Raw genomic sequence first — 18,595 nt, 5'->3', positions numbered from 1 at the left:
CCAAACGCAATGATCCCTTAATTTTTGTTCCACCCAGCGTCAAGATTAAAAAAAACAACATGTTTCCATGTAATTATTCCACCCTACTGTTGTACATGAAAGTGAGACATATTCGCTTTGATTTTTTTCATTTTAAGGCAGTTCTTTAGTTGCCTAAAACAGAAGTGGTTTGTCGGGTAATGAGAGGATTTCACCACAACAAGAGATAATGATTGAAACCACTTGTGTACCATCCTCATCAACCCAGCTGTAAATCTTGTCAGTTTAATTTGATGAAAGGAGAATCATTTCTTCCGCCTCACCAATGGCCTCCTTCACTGCTGTATCTAGCTCCTGCTCCTTCAGAGCCATCTGTGTGTTGAACTCCCTCATTAACTGCTTGATAGCAGAATTGTGCTTCATCTCCACATCTTCCAACTCCACTCTGTTCAAACAGATACAGATAATACAGCAAATGTATTCAATTAGTATGGACACTACAAGCATGTGTTTTAATATTTACAGAACACAAATTCATTACAACCTCCTATCTGCAAATATAGGTTAGTATGCATTTTAAAGGAACAGCGTTTAAGATTTAGGGGGGTTTGCAGATTGCAACCAGCTGAAATTTCTCCTGGTTAGATTTTCTTCAGTGCTCAAAGTTCAGGGGGTTTTTACTGGGAGCTAAATTATCCACAGAGGCCTCTTCCTTTCCAAAACAAACTGACCAGGTGATAAAAACAAAACAAAAAAATAATAAAGCTGTTTCACATTACCAATTAGTGTTTCTCTGATGTTTTTGGGCAGGCCGCTAGCCCAGCACCTGCTTATGTGTGCTCACCTTTTTTTTTTTGATAAATTAAGATCCAGACATTCAGGAGATTTTTTCTCAGAGCCGAATTATCCACAGAGGTTGCTTTCTTTCCAAAACAAATGGACCCGGGAATTAAAACCAGTTTGAAAAAAACTGAAAAAAGTCGTTGGTGTGTTTTTCTGATGCTGCTCGTCGTGGAGGAGCTGCAAAGTACGGTGGCTGGCAAAATGGGCCCTATCAAGAGCAAGTGTTTGGCGTGTCTGTTTGGGGTTACTCTAGAAACATGGCGGTGCAACATGATGGACTTTGTGAAAAAGACCCGCTCTCTGTGTGGACATATACGGCTCATTCTAAGGTAATTAAAACACAACTACTCCTGTTTTCAGTAAAGAAATGTATATATCATATTCTATGTCTTCCAGTGTATACCCCTAAATCCTGCACACTGTGCCTTTAGTTTTTCATTATAAATTACAAGAATAAATTGACACCATGAACTTACTTTTGCTTTTTCTCATTCTCCTCTAACAACTCTTTCTTCATGTATTCCAGGTCCTGTTCGTGCTCCTTCCTCAGCACGCGCATGTCTTTCTGTAGTCTGGCAAAGTCCTTGTGGATTTTCTCCTTCTCGTTCTTCAGCTGACTCAGTTTGTCCTTGAGAGACTCCAGAGAGTCGCCTTCCACCTCTTGCATCGGGGAGTGGTTTTCCATCTTGGTTTGCATCACACTCTTGGTTTGCTGCATGCTGCTACATTCCACCTTTATCTCAGCATCAGGTTCAGATGGATTTTGTGCCTCTTTAATAGTTGCCTGATGTTTATCGATCTGGGCCTCCTTCTCACAGAGCTCCTCTTTCAGACGATTTATTTCAGCAAGAAGGTTTCCATTCTGCTCTTCTGCTTCTTTTAGCTTTGCCTCAATTTCACGCAGTGCTGATTCACTTTCTTTGAGCTCCCCTTGTTGTGCTGCATCACTCTGCAGTGAGGACAGCTTCTCTTCATACAAGTTTTTCAATTCCTCTAAAGACTTCTCTCTTTCGAGTCTCTCATTACTCAGAATCTGTTCGTGTTGTTGCTCCTGCTCTTCCTTAAGCTTGACCAGAGCTTCCTCGAGTGTTTTTGTTTTCTCCTCTAACATTTCTGCGTGTTGTTTGCCGGACGTTTCATTGATCTTGATTTCCTCCAGGCTCGTCTGAAGAGCCTTGATCGCCTGCTCTTTTTCCTCGAGCTGAGAGGTCAGCTGTTTTTTAATCTGACCGATTTTCTGCTCGGCTTTCTTCTTCAGCTCCGATATTTTTCGAGCGCTCTCCGCAGAAAACTTCTCCTCGGCTGCCTTCAGACTCTCCTCTTTGCTCTTGATGATCTCGTCTTTCGTCCTTTCAAATTCAGCCCTTTGACTTTCAAGCTTGTCTTTACAAGTTTGGTTGTCTTCCTCAAGGGAGCGTAGCTTTTCAACCATCTCCTGCTCCAAATCACCATTTTGAGCGCACTGCATCTGGGTCTGCTGCAGCTGCTCCACTAACTCCCTCTTTTCATTCTCCCTGATGCTGTGTTGCTGTTTGAGGTCAGCTGTGAGTTGGTCGCACTCTTTTGTCTTTAAGGCTAACTGCTCCTGGAGCTCACTGAGGCGACCGATGCAGCTATCCAGCTCCGAGGTGAGCGTGCTGACCTTCTGCTCCTTCTCGCTCAGCACCTGGTCCATCTCTGACTTGCTGATGGACTGATTGTCAATACTCGCCGCCAGCCTTTGCAGGGCTTCATTCTTTTCAGAGATTTCTCGCTGCAGCTCATCGAGCCTGGTCTGCAGACATGCAATAGTGTTGTCATTCTGGGTCAGCTTTGTCTCTGCCCTGTTCTCACACTCAGACAAACTGTTCCTGAGTGCATCCGCCTGCTCTAAAGCAGACTTCCTCTCCTGCTCTAATCTCTCAATGGTCTCCTCCATTTGAGCAGCAGCCTGTCGTCTCTCCTCTGTATACTGCTGGTCCAGCTGATTTATGGCTTCCTCCTTCTCTTTTATGCTACTTGCTAGCTGATTTTTCAAGTCACTGATGATGCTTTCCAAGTTACTGATTTGCAACTCGTTTGCTTTCATGCTTTCAGATATGCGTCTGTTTGCTTCACTCAGCTCCTCAATTTTCAGAGCTTTCTCGTTGATAGACTGAGAATGATTCTCCTTCTCATGTGTTAAGGCTTTGACATGCTCCATATGAGCATTTACCTGAGCAGTCGTCTGTTCTAATGAAATGCATAGATTCTTATTCTCCTCCATCTGCTGGCGGAGATTCTCCTCTAAAGTGCAAATTCTATCTGCTTTAGTGACAATGGCGTTTTTGAGATTCACAACCTTTTTCTGACTACAGTCCAGTTTATCTTTCAGCTCCTTCAACCTACATTCAACTCTCTGACTGAGTTCGTTAGAGCCACTCTCCACCCTTGACTCAACCTCTTTACAGCAATGCTCCATTTGGTTTCTGATCAGAATTAACTGCTGCTGGAAATCTTCTTCCTTGGCTTTTAGCTGAATGGCAGTTTCTTCAAATTTATTCTGCAAGTCCGCACTCTCCTTAGATCTAGAACCTTCCAGTGCTTTACGCCGCTTCTCTGTTTCCTTCAACTTTCCAGACAAGCTCTTTAGCTTCTCTCTGTTCTCTTCCTTTGTCTTGTTAAGCTCGTCTTGGAGGGAGTTTCTCTCCTTCAGAGCCTGGTTAAGGTTCCTCTCCACTGACTCCATTTGCTCCTTGAGCAACGCTTCGCCCTGAGACAAACTTTCAAGCTTAACAGCTGCTTCGTTAAGCTCCTCTTGCAGCTTCTGCACAGTGGTTTCTCGAATTGCCAGGTCCTCCTTTAAATCCTTTAATTCGTGCAACACTTGTTCGTTCTCCTCTTTGCCTTTGCTGAGTTGCTGAGACATTTCCTCCAGTTCCTGGGCCTTCTCCTGTAGTACATGTGAATGTTTCTCCGTTAATTCTTCCTCCTGCTGCCCCAACTTCTCCTGCCAACGACGCTCCTGCTCCTCAATCTCATACTTATGGGTGTCATGTAGTTTCTCCACCTCTTCCTTGTGGTTGGCCTGCAGCTCAGACATTGCACTGCTGAGGCCTTGGGAACTTTTTTGGGCCATCTCTACAATTTTCTCCTGAACTTGTTGCTCTGTCTGCTGAAGCTCTTTCTCCTTCTTTGCAAGTTCCTGCTTCATGGTTTCTTCATTCTGCTGAAGCTTTTTTTTAAAACTCTCGTGCATTTCTTTGGCTTTGTTTTTCAACTTTTCCATTTTTGTCTCTTGTGATTTCAGCTTAGCTTCCATCTCAGTGACAGTGTTTTGCAACTTCATCTCGTGGGCAGCTTTTTCATCATCCAGCTGTTTCTTGAGGCGACTTTGCTCTTCCTGTTTAGTGTTCAGTTCTGCTGTGAGTGATGTCTTCTGTTCGGAGAGCTCCGTTTTGGTCTGCTGTAATTGCTGCTCTAATTCTTGAAGTGCCTTCTCTTTCTGCTGACAGTTTGTCTTTGCTGCTTCCAACTGATGCTCCAAATCTGCCAAATCTTTCTTACACTGATCAAGAGCCTCTGACATATTACTCAACTGTGCATTAGATTCCTTTAGACTCCCACTTTCCAGTTGGGATTGTGACAAACGTGCCTGCAGCTCCTCCAGTTCCTTAACCTTGACATTTAATTCTTGTACAGTGGAATCTGATACATCTTGTAGTGTTTTTTCTTTTAGGATGTGTTCTTTAATTTCCTTTTCCTTTTCATTCAGAACAATTTTCAATGCATTGAGCTCCTCCTTCAGAGATTTCTTCATATCCCCAAGTGACTGCTTATGTTCCTTTTTGATATTTGAGAGCTCTACATTGTGCTTTTCCATCTGATCTTGAAACTTCTTCTCGTGTTCCTGTTGAGCTAAACGATAAGCATCTTCAGCTGCCACCAACTTCTCCTCCAGAAACTGTTTACTCTTCAAAGCCTCAGAAAGTTCAGAGGAAACCGCCTCCAACTCTGCCTGCTTCGCATCCAGTTTCTCCAAAGTCTTCTGGTTCATGTCTTCAACGTGTGCTTGGAACTGCAGCTCTTTATCTTTCAGAAGGGTCTCCACTTCAGCTCTCTGTTTCTCCTTGAGCTCCTCAAGAGCAGCATTACTCTGCTGGGTTAAGGTGCCCTTGTGCTTTTCCAGCTCCTCCTGGTGCTTTTCCTCTAATGCAGAGATTTGTTTTTTGTGTTTATCCTTCAACTCCTCCAGCTGACTGGAAAGTTCATGAGACAGACTTGATCCTTCTTGTGGGATCTTCTCTTGAGAGCTCTCCAACTCCAACACTCTCTGCAATCACATATACATAAGCTGTTAGTTTTTTCTATAATGTCATAATGTTAACTGAAAAACAAATGGTAAATAATCATGTTTTTTTTTAATAGTAGGACTGTACTTAAACAGTACAGTTATTACAAAATATTAAAAACTGAAAAGGCCAGGAGTGATGTGTGTGTGTGTATTATTTCTATACAAGGGAAGAACAGTATTTCAGTTTAAATTTTGTCTTGAATAAATCCGTGTCTCTCACTGTGTGTGTGTGTGTGTGTGTGTGTGTGTGTGTGTTTCTGTAGAACTGAGAGCTTTCCAAATAACTAAATGAATACATAAGTCAGATCATATAAATGCAATTTTTGTTGAGCCTCAAAGTATTCAGTCGACCCTAATTAATATGTCTACTTAACACTTTCTTTAATACATTGTGAAGAAAAAAACACTCACAGTTCTTGCAGCTTCCAGTTCCAGCTGTATCTCTTTAACCCTGTTATCAGCTTCAGTCCTCAGAGCTATCTTCTGTAGCTCAACGTCCTCCAAAGCCAGAGAGGACTGCTGTTCTCGCTCCTTTCCTAACTGGGCAAACTCCTCTTTGCACTGTTCCTAAATACACAAGCAGCACACAATCAAAATTCTAATGTGACTATTTTTCATCTGATCAATTTGATCACGTTGCGAAATTAAACAAATGAAAACCCTTGGCACATACCACAGCTTTGTTGATTTTGGCAGTCATCTCCTCTTCTTTCGCAGCCAAAGCTTCACTGTGGAGTTTTTCCATATTGGCCACCGTTTCCTCTGATGATTTCTGATAATATAAATGATAACAATTTTTTAAAAATGTATGTAGTGGTTTTCTGTGTTCTTAAAGACACTTCTCAGCATGACATGCATTTTAAAAATCTACCAAATCAAAACCAACCAAAATCAAACAAAGTGAATCTGCCTTGCGCTTCCCACAAGTCAGAAGCGCAATAGTTTGCAGTTTCCTATTATTTTTTCCAATGTAAATACTTCAATTGGTGAGTCAGTGTCTTGACTATTTTGGTTGTGTATTGTTAAACGTGACACATTAGATTTACTTCATTGAAGCTGACTCATAGGGCAATGAAAATACAGCAGACGTCACTTTCTCACCTTCATGATGGCAACAACCTCTTGTTTGACCTTTGTGAGTTTGTGCTGCAGAGTCTTCCTCTCTTCTTCACTGGCCCTTTCAACTTCTTTCACCTGCTCCTCCAGCTGAACCTGCAGCTGTTTACGGGCCTCCTCCGCCCTCTGAGCTACACCCAGTGCTCGTTCAAGTTCTTCAAATGCTTTCAGGAAAAAAAACAACACATCATTCAACATATCCACAAAATGCATATACACGTGAACTTTCAGAGGTTGATTTTACTCACCTGATTTCTCAGCCTTTTCTTTTTGCTCCTGTAACTCTTCTTTCTGAGCAGTAGCCTGTTGGAGCCTGGAGCGGAGCTGTGCGACCTCCTCTTCTTTCATTTCCAGTGTCTCATGCATCTGACGCTTTGTCTCAGCAATGACCATTCCCTGAAAGCCAGCAGCAATGCATGACAGAACATCAGGCCTTTAACTGCATGGTCTGAGTAAATGAATTCACACCTAAACTGGTGTTGATTTTGTAAGTACTATCTTTGTATTTTACACCCTAACTCAACACTGCAAGATGTACTAATACCACACTGAAAATACTGCACTACAAGTCCTGCATTCACACTTTTTTTGGATGAATGTTTCTGCTGCATTAATGTATACGTTGCATTTTCTTTCTGTAGATGTTTATGGTTGTGCTCATTTTAACTCATTTTTGTCCTGTTTAATCAACAGCAATGCATTATATTCTACAACATCAACATGTATTTATAGTGTGGCTGTCCTGTGAGAACCACATATCTATAAAAAAAAAATGAGATGTAGTGGAGTAGAAATATGAAGTCTCTGGAAATGGAAATACACAAGTAAAGAACATGTACTGCAAATTTGCACTTATAGTATTTGAGTAAAAGTACTGAGTTACTTTCCACCACTGCTCTGACTTAAGCTCAAATGTCTGTAATTGTTTCTGACTTTAAATGCTTTAAGCATTCCTCACACAGATCTCTTGAGCTGCTGTTCATCCCACAGAGTCGGGGTCAAAGTTTAAAAGAAACAACATGGGACTTCAAGGTGTCAGACCTCTTTACTCAGTTGCGGAGTAAAAAAAACATGACATGTCTGGATTTGCGGGACCGTCAATCAAGATGTGACTAATGCATAAAAAAACTCCTTACTCACCTTGTCCTGCTCCAGCTGTTCAATAAGGTTCTTGGCATCACGCAGCTGAGTGATCAACTTAGTCTTTTCTGTTGTGTGCAGTTCCTATAAACATAAAACATTTGACAGTATGTCATACTTTACACAGGGCCACTTCTGATTTTTCGATTCATATCTTGTCCATGCTTTGGGCAGATAACTTCAAAATGTATTCTGCACCACCCAGGATGCCTCGCCCACAAGCCAAATAACCCGAGAGTGTATACAAGCCCAGCTAAACCAACAAGTCGACCTAAATTACAGCCCAGTTTAGCAGCAGTGGCATGTAGTAGCTGTGTTCCTGTGGCACCGCTGTGTAACCAGTGGTTTCTAAACAGGAAACGCCGGGCTGCTTGTATTTCTCAGCTGTTTTATCTTTGTGTGACCCAAAGTATCAGTATCTTTGCAAACTTTGGGTTAACAGCATCTTGATGTTCAAAAATTCATAGAGCAAACTTTAAAAATGTATAAGGTTGCTGTAAATATACAAAAAAAAGCCACTACAGCAGACAACACTCTGTCGACCAGACTGTAAATAACAGATTCAAAATCCCTGAGCTGAAGGTCTGGAATCACAGACAGATGGTCTGTTTTATGGGATATTTGTCTAAGGTGGAGGATGAGCAGCACAGCCCTGCAGTTCCAGGATGCCTTCATGCTGCTTAAGAGGGCAACGCGCCTGTTAACCTCTCCTTTTCCCGACACAGGAAAGCCCCTGTTCCCAAAAAAGACCGCAGATACAACACATAAATTTGTGGCAAAAAGTGAAACCAAGTCTATCAACATAGAGCCACAGACGTGCTGTCTATTATCACAGTGACTTTGTACCAACAAACATTTGTTATCAGACGCTGCAAAACATCAGAGCGGCCACAGATAAACTAAACAAGCAGATCATACCACCGAAGCAAAATGTTTTCAAATCAGTGAAAACAACGGTTCAGTCATGTCGCGCTGACATGAATCCTCGTCCTGGAGCTTTGCCAGAGAATTTGGATGTTTGGACTCTGAGAACCACAGAGATCCACTGTGTCACTGAGATAATTGAGTCACATTATCGGTGGGCCGTTAAGTATTTGGCATACATTTTGCAAAACAACATTAATTACCCTGAGCACACTGTTCAGTCATTTGCAGCATCACAGCCAAGCCTAATTTTAACCAGACCTCTTCATAATTACAGTTTACCGCCACATCAGTTTCTATTGATTATGTGGTTAGTTTGTACTTAAAACACTGACAAAGTGATGAGTATAAGCAGATACTTTATCAAATCTGCAGATTAAACTGACTGAAAAATGCACTCATATTAAAGTATGACCATGGTCGACACTCTAGTATCAGTATTAACACAGGTTATCCACCTTCATCTTCTCCAGTTCCTGCAGTCTCTCCTGCAGCTGCTCCTGCAGAGTTTCATTCTCACTGCCCAGCTGGGCGCTCCGCTCCTTGTGTGTCCGCATCACTTCTTTGCACTTCTGCAGCAGGTTTTCCTGCCTCTTCACTCTCTTCTGCAGAGCCTCCATGAGTTTGGTTGGATCACTGTTGCCCTCTCCTGCTCAGAAAATAAAATGCACTGGTTAAAAGATAGCATTAACACTTCAATAAAAATGATTCTCATATAACTCTCATACACAGTAATTCAATGTTTTGCTTTTGCTCCAAACCAGAGTATAACTATGCATAAAACAAATGTGCATACCCTCAGTGACCTCAGCCTCTGCTTCCTGCTCCTTCAAAGGACTTTGTGTGGAAGAGACTGAGTCTGCATCTTCAGATTGTACAACGTCACCATCAGGTGGCAGAGCACCCTCAGAGAAGCCCTTGGCTCGTTTCTTCAACAGAGCAACCTGTTAGAGAGCGCAAAAGGTACAATTAACATCTAACTATTTGGGTTAAAGACTCAAATCCAGCATTATTCTATGTATTATATATTCTATATGTTTTTGTGTTTTTATTTGTAATGATTTGGAAATTATTATTATTATTTAATATATCACAACAAAGAATAATTAGTCAAATTAGCACGTGGCAATCCCCACAGAGAAATTTACCTCTTTGGTTTCTTCATAATATCTATCTCTTTATTTATCAGCCATGTTTATACACACTACCATATATCAACACGACTCTAGGTTGCACCAGTGGCAATCATACATTGTATCACTGTGCTGGTTCAATGCACAAGTTAAAATTGTTTTATGATTATGGTTGATGTAGTTTTTTCACATTCATATTTGAACATATATCAAGTATTGTATAGGTGAAGAATACATTTCTACCTGATTTTAAGTCAGACTTTGCTGGCTTGTGATTCCTGAAAGTTGCAGATTTCGCAATAAGTTAATATCATATCCATATCACCGTCCATATACTATCACTCACCTGTGTTTGGAGAACAGTGATCATTTGGTCTTTTTCTTCCAATGCAGCATCAAACTCGTCTTGTAAGTGTTTCTTGGCCTGCTGGTCCATTTGAAGCTCCTAGAAATCATTCAATATGTTCACTGACACGTAAATACGTCATCAAAAAGGACGACAGACACTGACCTAGAAAGTTAACAACATTCATAACATAGAGCCATACCTCCCGCAGCTCCCCTATCCTGCGGAGCGCTTTATCTTGACTCTGACTGAGGATGACCTGAGAGGAGGCAGGACAGAAATGAACACTGATCAATTCAGTATGATGAAGAAACTGCAGGAAAACCTCATATTTAAATAAAATATTAGCAAACATTGTAGTTAGAGGAAATTACCTGCGTTTTTTCTTTATCTCGCTGTACTGTTCGGTACGCAGTAACCAGCTGTTTGGTTAAGAAGTGGAGGTAAGTAAAAGGGAGAGAAACAAAAAGAAAGAAACAAACAAACAAATAAAGAAACAAACAAACAAACAAATAAAGAAACAAACAAAGAAAATCACGAATGCGGATATATCAAAATAACTATAGTTACACACCATTTCTATAACAGGTTGAATTTTGTAACAGTGTTCCCACACATTTTCGTGGACAAAATTTCAAAAACATTTTTTTAACAAATTTTTTTAGCTGGCATACATGGAGGGAGAGATGAACAAGGGGAGAAAATGAAGAAACGTGATGGTAAACAAAACGTCACACGAGAGAAAATAATTTTGCCATTATGTTACATCATATGGAAGGTTACCCACAGAATGTTACTGTAACAAATTCATTACACAAAACAAATTTCCATGACTTTTCTACACTTTCAATTAATTTTTACCAATTCCATGACTATTCCAGGTTATCCATGACCTAAGAGAGATTGTACGGTCGCAGGAGATAAAGTGGATGAGATGTGATTGAGGCTTACTCAACAATGGGAAATCAGAGACTGCTTTGTGCACATCTACACAGAGACATAATTAACCCCTAACATCCCGGATCAAGCTATTACACTGGATGGGCAGACCTTGTTCAGAGCCAACAGGACACAAGACTCTGATGCAAATTCAAAAATGCACTGCAGGAATTGTATGATAACATCAGCGACAACAAGCCAAAGCAGCTGGATGGAATTTTCATAGTAGGTGATGATTTTAATCAACTTCCCCTTCAACTCCAAAGATGTAGCAAGATCAAGGCGAAATCTGAATGTCATTTTTTTTAAAAAATGACTAATAAATCTACCTTGTACCTTGTATTTTCTTTGTGACTCTCACCTCGGAGTACTTCCCTCGGTACTTCCCCAGGCTCCTCTCCACTCTGAGCAGTCGGTGCAACAACTGCTCTTTGGAAAGGGACTCTGCAGTTCCTGGTGGCTCCTCAGCCTCACTCTCAATATCTGATGGGGGGTCATATGTGGGGGCGCCCGGGGAGTCGTTTTCTCCCAATGGTGTCAGGGAGTCACGCGATGAGCTTCGGACCAGGTTTTCTTTCGAAGGAGAGCGAAACAGGTTTTCTGCCCGACTGGCACCACCACGAATCAACGACTCCATTGAGGGAACCCTTAACTGCAGTTTCTGGGCAAATGACTGTGTCTCCTCTCTCTGCTGGATCAAGAAATTGCTTTAAAAGGCCATCTCAAACAATGAATGAGCAATAAATCAGAGAGGAGGTAAGAGAAGAACGGATAATGAACGTACATGAGGAGAAGCGCTTCCATCTCCATTGATGCTACCTCTGGGAGATCTTGCTGGTCCTTTAGGGGTGCTCTGCAGATAAAACAGATTATGAGAGAAAGAAAAACTGTGCCAGTGAACTTGTCCTGGGCCAGTTAGTCATCCACACCCAGCGTGGCTCTCCCTGATTACTCTGGAGGGAGCAATATTAGTATTGCTGGGAGCAATGCAGGGGCAATGGGTACCCTCATGCAACTTGGAAAAAACAGAGGGGTTAAATACATAAAAGAAGGCATCTCTACTGTACATTGAACAAAAAAAGGGTTAAAACTAGACTACAGAACAGCCATGAGGTCAGAACAAACAGACAGTTAATAGTCGAGAAGGAGAGCTGGTATTGTATTAAAGATGCTTGGCAGTGCCGTGTGCAGCTGTATTACAAGAGCACAAGAGAGTCCTATTTAAAGTAAGTAAACATTTTGCAGCTCAGTTGGTTTAGTTGACTTGTTAGAAGCAGAATCGGAGTAAGCATATTTCCTCCTCCCTTGTCCAGCTCCGAGCTAGTCCTTCCTCTGGATTATGTGTCTGTCCTGTTTCTTGTGGGGAAGTCCTTAATGAGACAGGATCTGTTTTTGCTTGCTATGCAGCAATGGCCATCGTAGTGTATTTCTTTTGTGGGGATGGTGACGTTTAAAACCAAATGATCAAATGTATTTATTCATTTATCTGTGCACTTGGCCAGTTGTTAGATTCAATGTGTGTGTTTGTGTGGTTTAACAAAGCTAAAATAATTTAAAGTAAGCATTAATTTTACTGTAAGTAATAGAAGTTCACTTTTAATAAAGTCAGAGATAATTTTGTCTTTACTTTAACTGATTCTCACAGCTTCATGCCAATAAACAGGAATAAGTGACTAACTTTAAAAACTCTATATAGCATATTATACTTACTGACTACTTCTCCGTCTGTGTCATCCCTTGGAGATGCCCGTCACCAACCAAGACTTGAATGCCCCTACTGTGTTTCAGTACTGCATGTCCAAACACTTCCCAAGTCTCACAGACAAAACCTGATCGACTACGTTCAAAGACGTTCTGAATCCAAAACACTGTTGCTTACAATAGTAAACACGGCAACTGTAACCTTGATCAAGTACCAAGCACAAACATATTTTCAACAGACCAAAAGATTCCTTCAATAAAGCTCTCGTCAAAAGACAAACATAGCTGGTGAAACAAGTTGGTTCCTCCAAAATAAAATGTAAAAAATCAACAAAAGGAGTGAATGGATGAGATAGATTGATGGGATTACTAGCGCTGGATTGAGCAATTTACACTTCGTGTAGATAACATTTGAATAAAATGTAGATGGAAAATGACAATGACAGTGATGAATTTAAGTTATGTGTGGTTAATCACAGGACATGATATTAGCACCGATCGTATCTGTAGCTGCTACACATTAAAGCACTCAAGACTGTAGAGCAATAATTCAATTATGTATTAGTCAATTATGGACAAAGTACAAAAGCGGTTGTATCAACAGAGGAAAAGTCGTTAGGCTACCCTGATCATTTTAATTTATTTACATATTTTATATGCTAATTTCTCAATTCAATTTTATTTAGGTGTGGGTGTAATAAAGAGTCATAGGGCACAGAGTTCAAGACTCAAACATTAATTTAGTCACTTAAAAAGTACACCCTGACTGGCATTTGGTGAACACTGACAAGGTTGTTACCACTGACCCCAAAAAGAAGTTCATGTTTTTTACAATGAATGGCACACTATTTTTGCAAATATAAATACTCATATCACTGGACAATTATAAAAGTATTAAAAGTTCAGTGTGTAGGAGTTAGAGCTATTGACAGAAATGGAATATAAAAATTAGGTTTTCTGTAGAGTCCAATCACCTTCAAAAAATAATAAGAGCGTTTTCGTTATTGAAGGATGAGTTGTTTATATCTACATGGGGAGCGGGTCATTGTCCACGGAGTCTGCCACGTTACACCACCATGTTTCTCCCCCGCTCAGACCAGACTAATCATCATTAACAGCCCCTCCGCGAGATGCAGTGTTGGAAAAAGGTTCACTGAAAAACGCTTTTTTCCAGTATTTGCACTGGTTTTAATCACCTGGTCTGTTTATTTTGGAGATGAGGAGGCCTCTGCTGATAATTCAGCTCCCTATAAAAATCTCTAAACAATGAATACTGAAGAAATCCAAACAGGGAGTTCATGCTTAGCACATGGGAGAACTTTTAGCTTGTTGCCATCTGCAGTCGCCATCTGCTAGATGCCACTAAATCCTACACACTGTTCTTTAAATATAAATTGTTTGGGTAAACAACCTAAATCAGCATTTTAAATTAGAGTTTTATAATAGATGTCCATTAAAGTAACTGCAAATAGCATGCCAAACTCCCTTCACACAGAGCAGTTCATTAGTAGTCAAAACACAATTATCTATTGTACATCAAACAAACATTCACATTAAAGGTTACATGTATCTTAGACATTTAAACAGACATATACGAAATGTTAGAAACATGATTTTACTGTATGCATTTAAAACTGTTCCTATCACAAAAGATTAATTTTTTCAAATTTCGTTGTCCTCCACTGCTCTCACTTCTTAGACGTACGAACACACATCATCTAGCTTTTGAGTTCCACAAGCGCATCTACAAGGGTGCTCTGGTTTGTTTGTTTATTTGGAAAAGTTATGCGAAATGCAGCATTTCAACTGCTTAAAAAGTGTGTCTATAGCTTTTAAAATGAAAACGGCAACTCTCCAAATAAACAGACTTGTTGGGAGAGGGGACAGAGGCCATCAGGCAACATCACAGGGTGTTGAGGGTCTGTACGGCAAGCAACTAAGGATACCTAAAGACGAGGGGGCAATATTCAATTCTGTGACAGCTCATAAGAACTGAAAGGTGGGGCAATAAACCAACATACGGCAGAAAAGCACACAAGCTTCTATCCCAAAGTTTAAACCATAACTCCCATTAGATGCAGGGTTAGCCTAGATACGAGATGCCTTCTTGTTGCTAAATCCAAAGGAAACAGGAGACAGAGAGCAGGGAACAAGCTGTCCCTACGTGGGCCACATCCTCTACCGATTCCCCAAAGGCACGGAGACAGGAGGAAGGAACAGGGCAAGAGGAGGAGGAGGAGGAGGAGGAGGAGGAGAAAGATGAGGAGGAGGAGACAGGAAGTGAGGACAAACTCACCACACTGGCTACCTGGGCCGTTTTGGGTCGTTTTGAATGGTCCAGAGCAAAGATAGTATACTCAGAGAGAAAAGCGGGCTCTGCTATCATCCCGGCCAGCATCTGACCCCGTCAGTGCAGTAACGGGACGAAAGGTGGGGAAAGGAGAGGAACACAGAGAGCAATGAGAAAAACAACACCATGAGTGTGAAATAGCGCTGAAGGGAGTGTCCAGCCAGACTGTCCAGACGTGGCTGGCCAAGAGAGACTGAGATGGATGAAGAGATAGAGAGAGAGGGAGAGAGATGGAGAGAGAGAGACAGAGAGACAGAGGGTGAGAGACTACATGGGACAGGAAGAAAAATAAGAAAAGCGGGAAAGTGTAACACTCAATCAACATTAATGTTATGAATAACAGTTTGACATCTCTGCATGCAGTCTTAAATTACGATGACGTCAAAAATAGGCTAAATTTGTTTCCAATAATCAAATACACACATTTTCAGAGATGTCAAAGTGTTACAGATTTGTGAGGTGAAAAAAGATGCTGCAATGATAAGAAGCTTCTACGCTGAGAGCAAATGGGCCCAAAGTTACAACAACACATCGGTGCTTCCACAGGATAAGGGAGAAAGTGAGAGTATAGAAACCTGAGCAGAAAGGGGCACTGTCACTATTCCAGTTCGGAGTCTGCAGTGTTGAAATGTAGAAAACGTGTCATGAATGAGTGATTAAGCCCATTTTTTGATCTCAAGATCAAACAGCCGAAACTGTTAACATCCATATCTAAGCCCTAAAATAGATGTATTAACCAGCTGTTGCATCATCAGCCTTACAGTCGTGTTTGGTACCTCATTGCTGGTCTACCTCTGTCAAATGAATCAAAGAAGTCTTGCAAAAACTTGCCCATATCCACTGGAGGAAAATATTACAACAAATCACCAGAGAGAGAAAAAAAAACTCAGAGGAGGATACATCAATTATTCATACACAGGATGAAATGTGATTGACTCTCCACCATTAAAATGTTTTTTTTTTTTTCAGAATCAGAATCTCTTTTCACAGAATAATAAAGATATATATGTTGTTGTTTCATCAGAGGAGCTATTGTACATATATTGCACAATATTTAATTTATGTTAGAAAGCTTTTTAGCAACAGACCTAATAATAATAATTGGCCGAGCGCTTTTAAGGATGAACATTACAATGCCATGAATTTAATCTTAATTTCTACGTCCTTTTCCCATGCGATAATACATGCAGTTAACTGTAGAGGAAGCTTAACAAACCATACCTGCATATGAAGTGATCACAGTGCTGATTGCTCTACAAGATCAGTTTATGGCAATGTTATCCCAGCTCATGAAATCATAAGGACCCTTTGGTGACAGGTTGCCATCTGCTGCCTAACATGACGGAACAGCGACGATGCAGGAATACTATGCATATTTTATCATATTAACAAATTATGATCAATTCAGGACAGAGAGTTCAGACTATTTAATTTGAGAGTAGATAATGAGTACTGAAAATGGGTAGCCTGCACACTTTGAAAACTGAAAGCACTACTTAGTCACTGATTTGCTTTCACATGGCACAGCAGTCAAAAAGGGACTGGTTTGTTATTGACGGAGCATTAAGCACAACAAAACACATGACTGACAGAAACATTATTCTGTGTTGAAAATTAGAATATAAGCCGGGGAGAGAACATGACACTTTTGCAGGCTGCAGTTTGAACTCAAAGATATTAAATATTTAGCTTATCTATCAGAAGCTGACCCCATGCTCACCTCTCTGTCACTGGGAGCGGGTGAGCCATCATGAAGAAACGGCGGGGTTTGACTGCTGCGCCGGTCAACACTGCCCATCTGTTCAATAAAAGAAAAAGAAAAAGAATATCTGTATCAAAACACAGCATCCTGCTCCACAAATCACACACTTATACCTGTGCTCTTCTTTCTAATTCTGATAAGGTTTTGAGAATCCAAGTATTTTAGTTACTTGACATACATTAATTTGATAGCAAGGCAAGGTAAGGCAAATTTATTCATACAGCACATTTCATACCCAAAGGCAACTCAAGTACTTTCTAGATTAATCGAGTCAAAGTTAATTATAGTCCTATAAAAAATATGCCCAAAAGGGGTGTAAAAATAGTAATTTCAACTCAATTTCAACTTGATCCATAATGTCCAATATCACAAATCATTATTAGCCTCAGAGGGCTCTGCAACATACAATGTGCCACTGTAATACGTCTATTTTCCTATGCTAACTATTCTTGTGATTTTACCCTACTGTTTGTCAGTCTTCACCTTTGAACCCAATCAGCTTTGGGTTTTACAACAAGACAATGGGTGACGTGAATTGCAAGCACAAAAAGTAGCAAATTACAGTTTGCTCCACACAAGGGCCATTAAGAGAAACTTAAACCATTAATAAGATGTGGGCGAAGAAATATCATGCAATATGAAATATTGCTTTCTTACATCAAAAGAAATCTGAAGAAACTTGAATACAATTACGACACACTAACCACAAATATCAAGCAGTTGCCTTTTACAGCTGCTAAGGAGGTTTGACAAACGAGTACATGTAGGTTTTGCATATTAAAGCAAAGCCAGACAATAGAGCCGTAAAGAGACCGAATTATGTGTCCAAAATACAGTGACCAGCTAAAAGATCTAGTCAATATCTGCAAAACATTGACAAACTGCACTGGCAAATAAAGACAGGTTGAACCTGACCAGCGGGGTTACGATGAACACAGGACAAAGCAGCTTTGTAACAATGTTTGTAATGATTATTTACTTAAACTTCCTTGATGAATTCCACTTTCTCTAACGTTTTATATTTTTGTACTGTGACGGCTGGCGTTTGACACCGGCGGGATTTGCATGTGTCAAATAAAGCTGCCAGCTGACATCCACTTGCAGCCAACGCAAGCAACATAAAACAGACACGCCCTTACTGTCTCAGTTTCTATTACAAGATTCACTGACAGAGTTTTAGCTCGACGAAGCACACGAGCCTGTTGGGTGGTTTTTTTATACGTGGGGCGACGAGATATACCAGTTACAAGTTTTAGCAGCAGCTGATGACAGCTAAGTTGGGCAGCTAAATGATTAGCATGGTGCTGACGTTTGGAGGAAAGCAAAAGGGCAAACTGAGCATACAAGTAAACAAAAGTTAACCCTTTATTACGTTATGTCAATTAAATATTACTAAATAAACATTTTCGGGGCATGAACCTCGAGCAATGCGAAACGACAGCTAACTTATCTTCCTGAGCTAGCAGCTCAGCAATGTAAACAGACATTAGCTTAGCTAGTTAGCAACACACAACCAACCTGGGCCTGCTGTTGTGACTGCGCATTCCTCTGCGGCGACTGCTCCTCGTTAATCTTCTGCTTCAGTTTTTTAAACATCTTGTCACGCCTGTGTAGATAACAGCTGACGAGCAGATGTCTCCTATCCGGCGGAGATGTATTTTTGTTTTAGTTTAGCCTGACATCCAGTCCTCGGTGTCAGACTTCCTTGTTGGTTTCTGATATCCAGCAGGTGACCGGGCTCTCTGCGCATGTGCGGCCAACGTGGAGAAAAACTGAAACGTCAGAGTTAAAGGGACAGACAGAGATGAATTAGCCACAGCGCCACCTGTGGAGAAGACTAGTAGCACCTGTGATGTCCCAGGTAGCTCTCAGTAGATCCTTTTTTTAAATTTAAATTTGAAAAATTTAAAAGAAGAAGAGAAGAAGTTAAGAACGGCACCGCAATCTTTAAACATTAAAAGCCAGAGATATAAAAACATATACCCCAGTCAATTGAAATGAAATGAAAGAGTGGAATGAAATAGATAGATAGATAGATAGATAGATAGAT

At 40.7% G+C, this 18,595-nt stretch overlaps 1 protein-coding gene across 5 annotated transcripts in view; it reads right to left on the bottom strand.

Moving 5' to 3' along the window:
- Positions 1 to 18,275, bottom strand: part of golga4 (golgin A4) — a 28,883-nt gene extending 10,608 nt beyond the window's left edge. For 2 of the 5 annotated variants that reach the window (XM_042501530.1, XM_042501532.1), the window contains exons 1-17: positions 18,064 to 18,275; positions 16,504 to 16,581; positions 14,730 to 14,831; positions 11,517 to 11,585; positions 11,094 to 11,423; positions 10,168 to 10,215; positions 9,996 to 10,052; positions 9,794 to 9,892; positions 9,111 to 9,258; positions 8,773 to 8,963; positions 7,391 to 7,474; positions 6,499 to 6,646; positions 6,236 to 6,414; positions 5,808 to 5,906; positions 5,546 to 5,701; positions 1,299 to 5,113; positions 303 to 424 (exon numbers count right to left, since the gene is read on the bottom strand). In XM_042501530.1, coding sequence (XP_042357464.1) covers positions 303 to 424; positions 1,299 to 5,113; positions 5,546 to 5,701; positions 5,808 to 5,906; positions 6,236 to 6,414; positions 6,499 to 6,646; positions 7,391 to 7,474; positions 8,773 to 8,963; positions 9,111 to 9,258; positions 9,794 to 9,892; positions 9,996 to 10,052; positions 10,168 to 10,215; positions 11,094 to 11,423; positions 11,517 to 11,585; positions 14,730 to 14,831; positions 16,504 to 16,581; positions 18,064 to 18,141 — 5,803 coding nt within the window. In that variant the 5' untranslated portion in view covers positions 18,142 to 18,275. The remainder of the gene's footprint in view (positions 1 to 302; positions 425 to 1,298; positions 5,114 to 5,545; positions 5,702 to 5,807; positions 5,907 to 6,235; positions 6,415 to 6,498; positions 6,647 to 7,390; positions 7,475 to 8,772; positions 8,964 to 9,110; positions 9,259 to 9,793; positions 9,893 to 9,995; positions 10,053 to 10,167; positions 10,216 to 11,093; positions 11,424 to 11,516; positions 11,586 to 14,729; positions 14,832 to 16,503; positions 16,582 to 18,063) is intronic. The other 3 variants (XM_042501531.1, XM_042501534.1, XM_042501535.1) reach the window with 3 other exon arrangements.
- Positions 18,276 to 18,595: the final 320 nt, after the last annotated feature.

Source organism: Plectropomus leopardus, chromosome 15 (genome assembly GCF_008729295.1).
Source record: "Plectropomus leopardus isolate mb chromosome 15, YSFRI_Pleo_2.0, whole genome shotgun sequence".
Lineage (NCBI taxonomy): Eukaryota > Metazoa > Chordata > Actinopteri > Perciformes > Serranidae > Plectropomus > Plectropomus leopardus.
The sequence above is the reverse complement of the archived record's forward strand: the minus strand, read 5'-3'. Positions and strand labels throughout refer to the sequence as shown.